Here is a 14,876-nt window from a genome sequence, read left to right as displayed (position 1 = left end):
GAGACAAAAAAAACAATTTACTTGACTAAATAGTGACTGAGAATTTATTTACATAATTACAACATTCAGGTCATTTGAAGGCACAGGTAAAATATCTCTGTATAGTCTCACCTGCTGCCAGGTAACATAAAATCAGTCAAATTTAATAAATGGAAAAAAAACTGTACACAAAAATAACAGTCTCAGACCCATTCTTCACTCCACATTTTTCTTCTTTCGTTTTTTTTTCTCAGACACTGGAGTCTCTGGGATATCTTCTGGCTCGACCTCAGCTGCTTGCGACTTTCGCTTTTTCTTGACTGAAACTTCGGCTTCCTCTACCTCAGCCTCCTCCTCCGCCACAGCCTTTCGCTTCTTTTTCTTCTTGGCAGAAGCGTCACCGCCTCCATTTTCTGCAGCAGGAGTTTCCTCGGGTTCCAGCTCCTCGGTGGCGCGTTTCTTTTTCTTTTTCCCTACAGGCGTCTCGGCATCTCCGTTCACCTTGAAAATGGATACAAAGTCAATTTAGCAGTTTGAATTGAGAACTGAATAGACTTTCATCACTGCAATGCTAGAATTGTACAACTCGCTTCAGTGACCACGCCCATGGTTAGGAGCAGGTCAATGGTTCGGAGTTGAACTGATGTAGCATGTCGTACACTGAGATGGGACCATGGGTGGGGGGTCAAATCCCAAATCTAAAACATGCAGATTCATTTTAATGTTTGAGTTTTTACCTCTGTGTCACCGTTTGCTTGGAGCTCTTGCAGCTTCTTTTCACGCTTCTTGCGTTTCTTCTCCTGTTTGTCGAGCTTACGCTTCATCTCAACGGCGACATCAGAAGCCTTTTGGGAAGGGCAAAGAGTGTTTGATTGCAGCACGGGTAAAAAAAAAAACATTGGCTTGTCTGTGCTGGATGCTGCATCAGGCTCATTAAATCAGATTTTACCCTCAGTTAGCATCAGGAACAAACATGTCATCATCAGCAGCAGACTGCATCGGGGCTATCCTGTGTGTGTGCTCACCTCCTTCACAGCCTCTTTCATGACGTCAACATTCTTGCGTGGTAATTCGCCGGTCTCGTAGAATGACAGACGCTCTTCCACTTGTTCACGCAGTTTGTCACCAAAAACGCTGGACGGCAACTCTGGAGGAGTAAAACAATCAATAAAAATCCCAGCATTCCAACGTGTGTACAACATCCGTCAGATTAGTGACTTGTGCTCAGGAAGTCATTTATCAACATCAACCCAGGGATTGAATGCTGCTGACGAAAAATTTTGAGCATCACAGCAAAGCCCACCAGGACACGTGTCGTAAAGGAACGCTTTGGATCCTCACCAGAAAAGCAGTCGATGCGAGAGGCAATGGTACACTTGTTAGCCAGATATCTGGAGATGCGGCCCTTGTTCTTGGCGGCGGCGCGGCCGATGAAGGTCGAGTGGAAGATCAAGCCGTATTTGGGTGTGTTGCCGCGAGTCTTTAGTGCTCTGTGTGAGATTACAGCTGCTTTCACATTCATGCAGAGCAATGAATACTACACATGAACATGTAACGATCAATAACGATCTGCCTGCATCCAGAGATTGACATTAAAATGCTGTTCTTCTCTACCTCGGTGCCGCATGTGATTTGCTCAGACATTGGGGGGTGCAACGGGGGGGAGAGGGATCACTCCAGACAAGACTCTGATCACCCTGCTCTGCTCCGACCCAGCCCTGCCATCACTGCAAACACAGCTCTCCCCGGCAGGGAGGGGTCGCCCCAGTACCTGAACAGGGCCTTTTCCGCTCCCAGGATTTGGACGGTAGAAGCGGGGTACTTTGCCAGGTTGGTTAAGCTGCCGGCGTGGGAGATCAGACGTGCACCCACCTAGAAGAATAGTTCAAAGAATGTAATCCACTACAAATGTTTTGTCATGAAAATAATTATATCACAAGTCGGACCATCAGCACCGAAATGTTTCTCAACACAGAAAGTCAGGGGATTGACAGATTATGGCAAAACATCATTGGTCCTGGGATAAAAAAAAAACAGGGGACAGACCCCAGGTGCTCACCACATCTCCAATCAAAGCGGCCAAGTTGGGAGCCACCTGACCCATCTTGGAGCGCAGATACTCCTGTAGTTCCAGTCGATAGGCAGCCAAAGACACCACGCGGTTGGAGAACCTCTCGATATTGATCAGGTCAATGGGCGAAATGTCCATTCCTGTAGAAACGACTCGTTAACACCTGACATCTCTTAGCTACAAATCATTAGAACATGAAGCAGTGTTTCTCCCGACAGGATCCGCAGTAAGGATGTGAGCCTCTACTACAGGTTTATGAGAGGGATTCTCTACCCCTCTGTGTTAAACACCAGAGACAATTGTCGGTCTAAGGTGGGCAAAGAAGGGGCTTTGTTTAGTCATGTGACAGTCCTGGGAATTAAATGCAAAAATTCTAACAAACCCATGGAAGAGCGGGATGCCTCTAGGATCGCCTGAGCCTTGGCGTTGTCCATGACCACTTCCTCCAGACTCTCTACGCTCTCGTCCGTCAGCTCCTTCCTGTTACCGATGAGCTGAGCGAGACGGCAGTACATGGAGTTGTCGGGCACGATTTTAACCAGCTCGGGGAAATGGTAGCCATACCATTCGCTGAAGATACAAGACAGATCTATTAGGAACACCGACATATCTTTGCTGTCCTTACACAAATCGGCGAGAATGTCTCACCCAGCTTTGATGCTCCACCAAACAGCAGCTGATGGAACAGAGAGGCTGGGTGATATTTATGTACCTCCCGTTTCTATACAGACTATACACTTTAAAGGCACGGCCTGTGGTAAGCATTAGGAGGCGTTGATGCCAATATAGCAAACTTACCGCACACGCATGGAAAAAGTGTTGATGTCCTTGTCGAGCTGATCCAGCAATGCAATAGACTGGATAATCATGTTGTCTGCCCTGTTGACATTGAATTTGACCTTTGCTCTGGAGTAGCTGTGGCCCAGACCCAGTTGGGCTTTGGATGCCGCCTGAGAAGTTAGCCCCTTCACCAGCATGTGAAAGTGCAGGCGTATACCTGACACAGAAGTAAAAAGTAAAAGTCGGATGTAGTCAAGTGGTGATACAGGTGGTCATGTGACTTGTCGGCTGCTCAGATTTTCAGTATGAACCTCCATGGAGTGTCAGGTCATATAATCACATCATAACAGCCATTAAGGCATAGCGCACAGCACAAGTAGTTACCTCTTATTATTTCAGCCACAACGCCACTGGTCTGGATGGAAAAACCGAATTCTTCTTGTAGGGCAGCTCCAATTTTGGCATCACCGACACCCAGCACAGCTTTCTTTTTGCTGGAGTGAGGAAGGTTTGTCTCAAGGAACAACTTCAGGTCTGCATGTACTACACCTAAAACAAGAACCAGAACAGTCAGTTTCATTGCTCCTCATTTTTCACTGGAAATTATAACCCGGATGGGGTTATAATTTTTAATTATAAAGGCTGTATGGGAACTACAAAGACCTTACCTTCAGAAATGGCATTTATGTTCTCCAGGGCACCCTGTGCCGACTTGAAGGGGAAAAAGGCAACGAGGCTCACAATACTATTGAACTTTCCAAGACTCAGCACACTACTCTCAACCTGAAATCCAAAACACACAAATAAGCTTTCCATATCGGACACAAAATGTGAACTTTATTGTAAAATAAGACCCACTTGAGGTAGTAGCATGCCGATCTCCTCCACCTCTTTAACAGCAAACAAAGCATATCCAGATGCGTGCTCGTACAACACATGCAGAAGCACCTATGGAAATGCACAATTTATTAACACAAAAGCTGAGTATAAGCAAAATAGATACAAAAATGCTAAAAACAATTTATACGCCAAGTGAAATGTAAGGAAAATATTAAAATACACGTTAAATACTATTTAAATTTCATACACGTATGCACTTAACTGTACCACGTGTCCTTTACGAACCCACGTGCTAACAACCACGAGGGCGGACTAGCAATAAGCTAACTTGTGGTGCTCGTGCAACATTAAAGCGGCCTTTGCACATTCTTGTAGGAGAACATCGACTTTGAGTATATTATTAAAACCTGCAAACTTGTAAATTTTCTGCCTATGGTACTAAATGTTCGTTTTCCACAGACGTGACGCAGTTTCACGAACTGCTAATGCTAGCCACATGGGTGGCTAACTACATAGCTCTCCAGCAAAGGCCTGTACCGCGACTATAAAGTACATACGAAACGCCGTATTTATATATCAATATATATGTATTGTTCAATGTACTTTCGTTATAAGTAGAAATAACTTTGTATCTAGGTACGTAAAAGTCTATTTCTTACCATGATTGATGACTCTGCACCGGCACACAACCAGCGTGTGCACCCTTGCTGCTTCTCAGGAAAAAAGACGGATGAAGTCCTCTTCAACTCAATGCAACTAGCCAAAATCCCGCGAGACGACGAACAAAACCTCGCGAGATTCAGCAAGACGCCGGTCTTCCTGCATCGCTCTCTTCTGGACATTAAGCAGAACAACAATAAGACGGTCGTCGTTCTTTTTTTTAATTACCAACAAAACACTGACATTTGGGTTATTGTAATTCAGTTAATTCGATTAATTGAATTCAATATGTGTAAATAATAAAAACACATGTGTTAGGATTTACTTAACATATAGATACACAGTCCTTCATAGCCAATACGGAAGTTAGCTTAACTAATTCTAATTTTAAAGTAACAAATCTTAAAGCTGACACAAAACAAACCGTAACGTGACTGGAACCGTCTACATTGATTCCCACTCAGGATTGTAGGTTCTCATTTGTAAAGCGCAAGCGATATTTTGACTTCTTTGAGTTTTCTTTTTGGGATGTATTCATGGTTAGCTTAATCGTACATTCAAGAAGCCACCCACAGGTAAAGGTAAGGGCTTAGATGTGGATGTTATGTATTTGTTAGACATATTTTATTTCTTTCTTTATATTAATATTGATAGAATGTACAAAAAAGTGATTCAAACAGCACAACAAGTGACCACAAGTAGGCATACAAACCAATACCATGCCAAAAACACACACATATATTCCTGCCGCAAGGCATGCTGGGTAGCTTATACTACTCTTTCGAACCAACATTTTGCCGTGTTTGTCGTATTTTCTCTTAATTTGTTGAGGAGGTTGTCGGAGAGGCAAAAAAGAATGAGTTAACATGCCATTGCTTTCTTGCTCATAGTTCGTATAGTTGCAGCTGGACTACCCAGCATGCCTTGCGGGCATTTGGAAATAAGCTTTAAGCGACATGTTATGTTTAGCGCTTATTTGTCGCTTATCATAGTAGTTGTTTTATGTGATGCGTTAACTTGCTGTGGATGTGTTTTTGTTTTGTTGCACCGTGAGCAAGCATGTCGCTCTGTTTGATGTTTGAACCCAGTATGATCAGCTCTATGATATTAAAATTACTTGGTATTTATTTGTTAATTTTTATTATCAATGTGAGTCAAATATATACAGTGCAATAAATATCCTATATGTTATTATTATTATGGATTTCTGCAAAGTGATTGACAAACACATAAAACAGATTTATCTGAGGTGTTGGAAAAATGCAATTAGAGCTCCTACGTCATGTTGATGTTATATTTAGCTCTCCACATGACTTCTATTTGAATCAACAGCAGCCTAATGTTTAATAGCCCACTTCTGAAGAGTGTTCTGCTGTAACATTTCACCACCATGCAGGAATAGAGTGAAGTGTTGGATATGGGGAAAAGCATCATTAAAGTTATTTAACGTTGCAGGGTTTCTTAGGAGCACATGCATGCGAGTTGGTGCACACGTCATAAATGTCACATTGTGTTGGCTCATTCTTAACAGCAAAGAATTTATGGCTGACCTCTAAGGACGGAAATCCCTTCTGGGTACGACACAGCGACACACACTGCACACAGATGAAGTGCGGTATGTAAATAAAAAAATATTGTTTGTCACTATTTGAGTTCATCAAGAAGCTCCTATCACCTTGTCAACATCTGAAGGCCGAAACATATGTAGTGTTAATATCTGCGTTTCCAGGAGCCTGGATGTGAGATAGGAGAGTGAAAAGCTGAGGGATTCGCTTGATATAAAGGCTGGCTGGGAGAACTGATGCTCAGACTGGAGAAGCACCGCTCTTCTTAAAGCACACCGCTGGGAAAAAGCTGAGCGAGGCTGAAACAACACGTGAGCATGCAATATTTGGCATCTTCCTCTTTTGTCTTTCTTTTCTTTCTTGTGAGCAGATGTGCATTTCTATTGTATGTGTGTGTGGAGCAGTCTTGTGAATTGTTCCTTCCATCCTGTCTTTGTCAGCATCTGCTTGAATAATAACAGAGAATAAGTCTGACATATTTTAATTGTTGTTTCATTAGGTGAAATTCCAAGTAATATATATAATATAATATTATATGAGGCAGATTCTGCCTTCAAAAAGATAATTATGCCCAGTTTTGAATGATGTAATGAATATATAATAAAGATAAAATAATGAATTTTATTTATTTATAAATTATTATTTTTTTTATTCATTCATTCATTTTCTACCGCTTTTCCTCATAATTTTTTAAAAAATTTATTTATTGATAAATGCCTCTCAGTATAAACCAAAAGACAGTAATCAGTATCCATTTTTATAGGAGAATGAGCATGCGTGGAACAGCAGCTGGTTGTGTGGTGCTGGTGTGCCTTTTGGCGCTACTGGCTGAGAGGACACAAGGGCACATCACCTTCTTCAGCCCAAAGGAGATGATGCTGATGAAGGTAAGACGCTTGAACTGGATAGGGCAGTAAGACAGGAAGAGAGGGCTGAGTCTCCTTTCCGGTATTTATAGAGTCTAATTGACAAAATGGTAATGGTTTATTTCATTTGAACATGCATCAGATTACAATTGAATGCATCACATAATCAGTTCCCAGTTCCACATGTCCAAAAGGAGTAGGAAGAAGCAAAGCTTATTAAATCCTACCCCTCCATCTGGTACTTTTACAATCAGTAACTGTTACATTTGTTCACTTCCTGCTTTCCATAATACAGTTTTTTTTTTTTTTGTAATTTTTATTTATTGATTTTTTATTTATTTATTTATTTTTTTGTCCCGTACCAAAGTACGAGGTGATATGACCATCCAATGACATAATGTGTACCATAGTAAGTGTCAATATAGTGATATATATAGCACATCATGACTGGTTCAAGACTCTTCATCCTTGTATTTAGCAAACATCAACTGCTTGTATTGTTTCTTGAATTGGCTCATCGTTGTGCATTGTTTGATTTCCTTACTCAATCCATTCCATAGTTTGATTCCACATACTGAAATGCTATGGCTTTTTAACGTAGTCCTAGCATATAAGTGTTTCAAATGTAGTTCTTCCCTGAGATCATATTTCTCCTCTCTTGTAGAGAAGTATTGGATGACATTTTTAGGTAATTGGTTATTTTTAGCCTTATGCATTATTTTAGCTGTTTGAAGATGAACTATATCAGCAAGTTGAAGTATTTGTGATTTTAGAAATAAGGAGTTAGTATGTTCTCGGTAGGCGGCATTATGAATTATCCTTACTGACCTTTTTGCAGTACATTTAGCGAGTGAAGATTGCTTTTATAGCTTCCACACAATAAGGAAGATATGGTAGAACCAGAGAGCAATAAAGAGTGTGGAGTGATTGTACTTTTCTTAAAGATACATGGTACCCCACGTTTCACCTTTCAAAATAAAACATAAAAAAGTGGGCACTATCATAAGTGTACCCTTTTATATGATTTTAAAGTAAGCATTAATGAACTTAAGGAAATTAAATACTTTATGATGAACAGCTTAACATACTATAGTTAAAGTATAAGGGTACCTTTTGTCGTGGTACCAAAAAGTACATTCTCCAAGTTGTTACTGGAAAATCTACTGTTGTCATATACACCCTTTGCAACAAAATGCTTCAGTATGAGTTTGTATGTTCTCTGTTCTCCGATGTTTGCTCTGCAGGAGCGAGAGGGTAGAAAGGACATGGAGCCTCGGTCGGAGGATGGCCAGTTTGAAGACGTTACCGTCGAGCAGCTTCCTCAAGCCGAGCGTGGTGGCAATCCTGTGTGTGCACACAAGAACCAACACCCCCCCCCCACCCCAACTATTTGTACACTTCTTTGCCAAGATGTTCATTTTCTGTGTGTGTGTTTGTGTGTGCGTGTAGGATAAAACAGTGGACATCACAGTGCGTCTTTCACCCAAACAGCTGGACCATGTGGCTCCTGTGCTTGAGGAGCTCATCCATGAAATGGTGGAGGAGCGACAGAAAGGTACTAGAAGTAAAACCTTGAGTGATCCATGGTTAAATGATCCAAAGATGGCTAACATAAATTCTATTCTTTCATAATTTTTGTCTCCGCAGCCAAGTAATGTGCTGGAAGAGTGTCTGATTCCTTCAAAAAGGACTAATTGCTTATATATTTTCTTGTGTTTCACTAAATTACTCAATAAAGGGAAGTTGTATACATTGATGGAACCTCTATTTTACTTTCCTTAAAGATACATGATACCCCACCTTTCACTCAATGCCCTCATGGGATGTATTTTTATGACTAATTCACAAAAAACACCAAAAGACATAAATGTTGAGTACACTTACTCTCATATCAGAAAAGTTAATAAAAATGCAGCAAACAGTAAACAAAAGAATATAAAATAAAGCTGGTGTTTGATCTCCTTACACAAATGGCAGTGTATGTTTAAGTACTTCAACAGAAAAAGAAAAACATGGAATTTGACCCCCTTTCTGTTATCAGAGTTTGTTTTTTTTTCACAGTTTGGAAGTCAATCGTTGGCAGATCTCAAAGTCCTTGACAGCGAGGGCTGTGTCTCGTGCTAAGGGGGCGGGGAGGATCAGGGAGCAGTCGCTGTCGAAATACTTCCCAGTTATCCCTTCTACTTCCTCTGATACTGCACAGTAGATGGGGCTTACTGCCCCTTCCTCCGCAGACTAAAAAGATGGGGGAGAGTATGGTCAGCTTAAAAGTACAGACACACCTCAGAATAAAAACCTTACAAGTCATAAGCACTGTTACATTTGACAAATACAATTTTTAAGACCAGTATGACCAGACTGAAAGTGCTAGCATTTAGGATTTAGTCCGTGCATTGATTTTAATACATGCAAACGATGAGGCTGATTCAAAAAGAAAATATGTTGTCTTGCAGGAAATTACATAATAAGGACTATGTTAGTTGAATACTTTGAATGGGGCACATTTTACTCAACAGACTTGCAGCCAATCACAGGGCACATATAGACAAACAACCATTCACACTCACATTCATACCTATGGACAATTTGGAGTCGATAATAAACCTAGCATGTTTTTGGAATGTGGGATGTGCATGCATGGGTTTTCTCCAGGGAGAACATGCAAACTCCACACAGAGATAGCCGAGGGTGGAATTGAACTCAGTTCTCCTAGCTGTGAGGTCTGTGCGCTAACCACTCGACCGCTGTGCAGCCCTCGAGTGGGTCATAGATTGAAAAAATAAAATAAAATACAAATAAATACAGTGGTGCCTTGGTTAGTGTTATTAATCCGTACCAGAAAGTCCGACTTAAACCAAAACAAACTCTAACCAAAGAAAATTTTCCCATGGAAAGTAATGTAAATCCAATTAATCTGTTCCATACACATCAATATTTATAGTTTTAAATGCAGAAAATGATACAAAAATAAATGTCTGCGAAAAAAATAAACATATAAATTGATGGACAATTTGGAGTAGTATTTTCAGGTCGTCAGACTAAAGTCCTAGTCAGGTACTGGGTCATTGATGTCAAGTCCAAGTCAAATTTGAGGTTTTTCTACACCCTGGACTGGTGGCCAGCCAATCACAGGGCACATATAGACAAACAACCATTCACATTCACATTCATACCTATGGACAATTTGGAGTCGATAATTAACCTAGCATGTTTTTGGAATGCGGGAGGAAACCGGAGTACCTGGAGAAAACCCACACATGCACGGGGAGAACATGCAAACTCCACACAGAGATAGCCGAGGGTGGAATTGAACTTGGGTCTTCTAGCTGTGAGGCCAGTGCGCTCGTCCGCTGTTTTTGTTGATATTGTCAAGTCCACTCCAAAGTCTTCAAAATTACTCCACAGGGACTCAATAGATGAATTGAACAGCGCACTCACCTTGAAAAAGAACAGGCCAATGAGGTTGAAGATCCAACGAATCCAAAGCGCGTAGTGCCTCATCATTCCCGTCATGACAATACCAGGGTGCACCGAGTTGGCGCTGACACCTACATAAATATATTACACATGCAAGCAAAAATGAACATAATAATGGTAATAATCATACATAATCACATCAAATTTTAGGTGACCTGTTCCCTGAAGCCTTCGAGCGAACTCATTAGTGCAGATGATGTTGTGCAGCTTGGTGTGGTTGTAAACACGATCCATATTGTAAGTCAAATTCTCCCCATGAAAATGCGAGAAGTCCACTTGACCATTTTTATGATTCATAGAGCTGACGGTGACAATGCGAGCTGGAGCTGATGTCTTCATCAGGTCTGTAAGAGTCAAAAGGGGGGGCGCCACACAAAGCATGAATACTTAGCTTGCCATCAACATCATTAACAAACACAAGAAAGCACAAATAAATATTTTTTTCAATATTTACACAGCATTACTTACGATTCTAACATTGTATTACAAGCGTACCGGTCAGTAAGTTGGTGAGGAGGAATGGACCCAAATGATTGGTTGCAAAAGAAGCATCAAATCCATCCTTGGTAATCTGACGAGGTAGACCTAATAGAGCAAAGTGATAAAATGATGACTAACAGAAGCACAGGAATAAAAACACAAATAAATAATAAACATGAACGCCTCATTACAGAGTTATTTGTCGTTCTGTGTATTCAAATAACCCACCCACACCCATATAAAAAAGTCGATTAAAACATTCCCTGGTTGGAATCTGCCTGTAGTGTCCCAACTCTAAAAGAACCACTACAATGTCATTGTACTGCTCAGTTATTATGATTAAAAAATAAACATTTTGGGTCCTTTTTTTGAGCACGCAACAATTTTGTTAGGTGCACTTTTTGGCCGTATGTTAACAGAGACAGTGGTACATTCATTCATTCATTTTCTACCGCTTATCCTCACAAGGGTTGCGGGGGGTGCTGGAGCCTATCCCGGCTGTCTTCGGGCGAGAGGCATGGTACGCCCTGGACTGGTTGCCAGCCAATCACAGGGCACATATAGACAAACAACCATTCACACTCACATTCATACCTATGGACAATTTTGAGTTGCTAATTAATCTAGCATGTTTTTGGAATGTGGGAGGAAACCGGAGTACTCGGAAAAAACCCACGCATGCACAGGGAGAACATGCAAACTCCACACAGAGATGGTCGAGGGTGGAATTGAACTCGGGTCTTCTAGCTGTGAGGCCTGTGCGCAAAACACTCAACCACCGTGCAGCCACACCGGGACATATTTGTGGCAATAATTTATATTGAAAACCAAAACCAGGGTGTACAACCACGTTTTAAGGTTATTTTTACCTTTTTACCTAAAATGTGACTATATTATATTGCAGTGTGTCACCTGATACTGCAGCATTGTTGACGAGGATATGAAGAGCTTTCTCCTCTTTCTTAGTCTTTTCAGCAAAATCCCTGACAGAGTCCAGAGATGAAAGGTCCACCTGACGCACATGGACATCATAGTTTCCCGTTTCGGCGTGAATTTCTTTCGCCGCTGCTGAACCCCGGGACACACTTCGACAGGCCAGGAGGACTCGGGCCCCACGGCGAGCAAAGTCCATGGCAATGAACTTTCCGATTCCTAGCAAAGAGGAGTTAACAGTAATAGAGTGCTTCAAATTGGATAGGTTTGAGCGTTATATAGTTAATGCTAAGTCTATCTGGACGTCTACATGGCTTCCATTGTAGTTGTCTTTACACACAAACTGCTACCATATGAAGGCTTCTGAATGGGATTTAACTTCATGTAAATTCCCCTTGTCAAATGATCCATTACACATAAACAGAAGCACAACACTATTTATTTCAACATTCTTCTACAATGACCATCATTTCCTTTTTCCACAGTACCAGATGGGGGACAACTTTATAAACACAATTCATTGTAAAAAAAAAAAAAAAAAAAAAAAAAGAAAACACATGTTGCTTTGGAGGACGACTTGCTGTTTTTAGTGGTTCCGAATACTTTTTTTGGCCCCTACTCCAGCCCCTGCTTTAGGGTCTCAAACTCAATTTACCCGGGGGCCACTGGAGATAAGGCCTGGGTGAGGCTGGGCCGCATCAGGTTTAAAAAAACAAAAACAAAAACATATTTATTAAAAACAGAAAAAAATAAATAAAAAACTGTCTTCAATGCTTTTGCTTCTGCTATACCCTACACCAGGGGTCTCAAACTCAATTTACTTGGGGGCCACTGGAGCTCGGGTCTGGGTGAGACTGGGCCGCATCAGGTTTTCCACAAAAAAACCCCCAAAAAAATGCATTTATTAAAAACAAAAAAATAAAAAATACATCGCCTTGGTTCCAATTTTCTACAATAAAAGCTCTGATAAAACATTCCACTGTTCTCAAATATCTTAATTTTTATTTTTCTGCACAAAATAAGATGAAAAATAAATAAACAAATCAAGAATAAAGAAAATCAATCAATCAGTAATAAATAAATAAATATAATAATAATAATAATAATAATAAAACGGCAAATAATAAAAACTTAAGAAGCCACATATAGTTGGTGGGTAGACAAATTATTTTTTTCAGATTAAAATGAACAAAGCATTATTAGAGCCCTGTAGACATGACAAAACACAACTATAGCCACATTTATACTTTTTTTATTTACAACATATTGCGCTACTGCAGGGTCTTCAGACACATGCTAACTCGCAAACTAGAGAGCTAGCGACCTAAACGGTAGCCTTCAAGTTATTTCCTTTAAACTTAAATAGCCAAAAAACTTACCACTTCCACACGGATAGGGAGGATAACTATTAACAGTTATTTAACCTTTAACATGAACATTAATCAAAACGTAATAATTTTTTCTGTGTACATGATACCATACAGCATCCATATCAAACTTGCGCGGGCCGCACTAACATTAAACTTTCATATCAAGGCGGGGGCCTCAAACTAGTGTCCTGCGGGCCACATTTGGCCTGCCGAAACAATTTGTCAATGAACTCAACTCCTGTTGGTGAAAAGTAGTAAAACCTGAAATGGGGCTTTGAAGACTGTTATCTTAAAGTACAAGTATTTACAGAGTGCCGGAGCACTGCAGGTATTCTTTCCAACGTTTCTCCTGCAGATGATGTAAACCAAAGGAGTGTTAATCATAAAAATGTATAATAAAATAAAACCTGTAGTGTCTCGGCCCTCCATGGTATGAGTTTGACACCCCTTGTCTTAAAGAATGAAAACGTTTAATCTGATATAAAGAAAGACATACCTGGTCTGCATATTTTAGATGCACCAGTGATACAAGTGTTGTGTAAATATTCAAACACCTTGTGACAAATGCTAAAATTAATATACCATTGATGAGGATTGATAAGTTTATAATGTACATGATAGCAGCACAAATAAAAAGCATGAAAATATCTGACCTGAATTGGCTCCAGTCACTATCGCCGTCTTCCCTTTAAGCTGCGTGGGACATGAGCGTGGGTGCCAGCATCCTCTCCGCTGGAGGCGTACCACCAGACCCAGCAACGCCGTGGACACCAGCCACAGTGGGCTATAGATCACATCCAACCAATCCATAGTGCTACCAAGGTGAGAGATGACATATGACTCCTGACAATTGGTGATTTAAACCTACTCTTACAAGTGGGAGTGGCCGGAGTTGAGTGGGCGTAGCCAGAGTGCTCGTATCTCATGGAACATTGCAGGCGGGGGTGCTGATTTATCAGAGCTACGTCAAAAACTCCTGATAGCGGAAGCGTCGGCCTTCTTAAGAGTAGTCCAAGATCCAACTGCTTTGTCTGCAACAAGATAGTTGTGTGTGTGCAAAGGCACTAATCTCACTAATTTAGATTATTTGCATAGATTCACTACACATACACTTCTGAAATTAATTATTCCATGACATATTTCGATGCGAAACACAACATGCATAAAACTGGTGGTGTTTTGGAGAGGACATCATGGGCTTTCCAGGGAGATGTGATATTTTTGGACTTCCATAGTGGTTAGCACACAGGCCACACAGCTAGGACACCCGAGTTCGATTCCACCGTCGGTCGTCTCTGTGTGGAGTTTGCATGTTCTCCCCGTGCATGCGTGGGTTTTCTCCGGGTACTCCGGTTTCCTCCCACATTCCAAAAACATTCATTCATTCATTTTCGACCGCTTTTCCTCACGAGGGTCGTGGGGGATGGTGGAGCCTATCCCAGCTGTCTTGTACACCCTGGACTGGTGGCCAGTCAATCACAGGGAACATATAGACAAACAACCATTCACACTCACATTCATACCTATGGACAATTTGGAGTGGCCAATTAACCTAGCATGTTTTTTGGAATGTGGGAGGAAACCGGAGTACCCGGAGAAAACCCACGCATGCACGGGGAGAACATGCAAACTCCACACAGAGATTGGCCGAGGGTGGAATTGAACTCGGGTCACATTCCAAAAACAGAAAGCAGAAATCTAAGCCACACCCTTGTTGCCTGTTCTTAAACCTGATTGGATGTTAATGCATTGAATGAGGCAGATTTGCATATTTGTTCCATATGCAATAATGATTGAATTTTGGGTTTTTTATTATAATTTGTTGTGGCGGCGGGTTCAATTCCACCCTCGGCCA

The 14,876-nt window shown here is 41.1% G+C and overlaps 3 protein-coding genes and 2 non-coding genes across 5 annotated transcripts; 1 reads left to right on the top strand and 4 right to left on the bottom strand.

Moving 5' to 3' along the window:
- Positions 1–16: 16 nt before the first annotated feature.
- On the bottom strand, positions 17–4,468 carry nop56 (NOP56 ribonucleoprotein homolog). Its single transcript, XM_058070893.1, has 12 exons — positions 4,330–4,468; positions 3,689–3,778; positions 3,499–3,613; positions 3,215–3,379; positions 2,849–3,047; positions 2,433–2,620; positions 2,039–2,190; positions 1,751–1,851; positions 1,321–1,469; positions 1,005–1,126; positions 717–824; positions 17–480 (listed from the first exon to the last, which is right to left on the bottom strand). Exons 1-12 carry the CDS (start codon positions 4,330–4,332, stop codon positions 196–198), a joined length of 1,677 nt encoding a protein of 558 aa, XP_057926876.1. The 5' UTR covers positions 4,333–4,468; the 3' UTR covers positions 17–195.
- On the bottom strand, positions 901–967 carry LOC131101789 (small nucleolar RNA SNORD57). Its single transcript, XR_009119309.1, has one exon. It is a non-coding gene; the product is annotated as a small nucleolar RNA SNORD57 (small nucleolar RNA).
- Positions 2,251–2,370, bottom strand: LOC131101796 (small nucleolar RNA SNORA26). Its single transcript, XR_009119310.1, has one exon. It is a non-coding gene; the product is annotated as a small nucleolar RNA SNORA26 (small nucleolar RNA).
- On the top strand, positions 4,469–8,515 carry mlnl (motilin-like). The gene is made up of 7 exons (XM_058071000.1): positions 4,469–4,911; positions 5,862–5,945; positions 6,060–6,206; positions 6,659–6,782; positions 8,006–8,107; positions 8,211–8,316; positions 8,409–8,515. The coding sequence occupies exons 4-7, from the start codon at positions 6,663–6,665 to the stop codon at positions 8,414–8,416; spliced, it is 336 nt and encodes a 111-aa protein (XP_057926983.1). The 5' UTR covers positions 4,469–4,911; positions 5,862–5,945; positions 6,060–6,206; positions 6,659–6,662; the 3' UTR covers positions 8,417–8,515.
- A 130-nt stretch (positions 8,516–8,645) lies between these two features.
- Positions 8,646–13,894, bottom strand: zgc:64106 (uncharacterized protein LOC393348 homolog). Its single transcript, XM_058070980.1, has 6 exons — positions 13,675–13,894; positions 11,631–11,870; positions 10,734–10,823; positions 10,394–10,582; positions 10,200–10,309; positions 8,646–8,996 (listed from the first exon to the last, which is right to left on the bottom strand). Exons 1-6 carry the CDS (start codon positions 13,829–13,831, stop codon positions 8,817–8,819), a joined length of 966 nt encoding a protein of 321 aa, XP_057926963.1. The 5' UTR covers positions 13,832–13,894; the 3' UTR covers positions 8,646–8,816.
- Positions 13,895–14,876: the final 982 nt, after the last annotated feature.

Source organism: Doryrhamphus excisus, chromosome 1, assembly GCF_030265055.1.
Source record: "Doryrhamphus excisus isolate RoL2022-K1 chromosome 1, RoL_Dexc_1.0, whole genome shotgun sequence".
Classification (NCBI taxonomy): domain Eukaryota; kingdom Metazoa; phylum Chordata; class Actinopteri; order Syngnathiformes; family Syngnathidae; genus Doryrhamphus; species Doryrhamphus excisus.
This window is presented reverse-complemented; position numbering and strand designations above follow the sequence as displayed.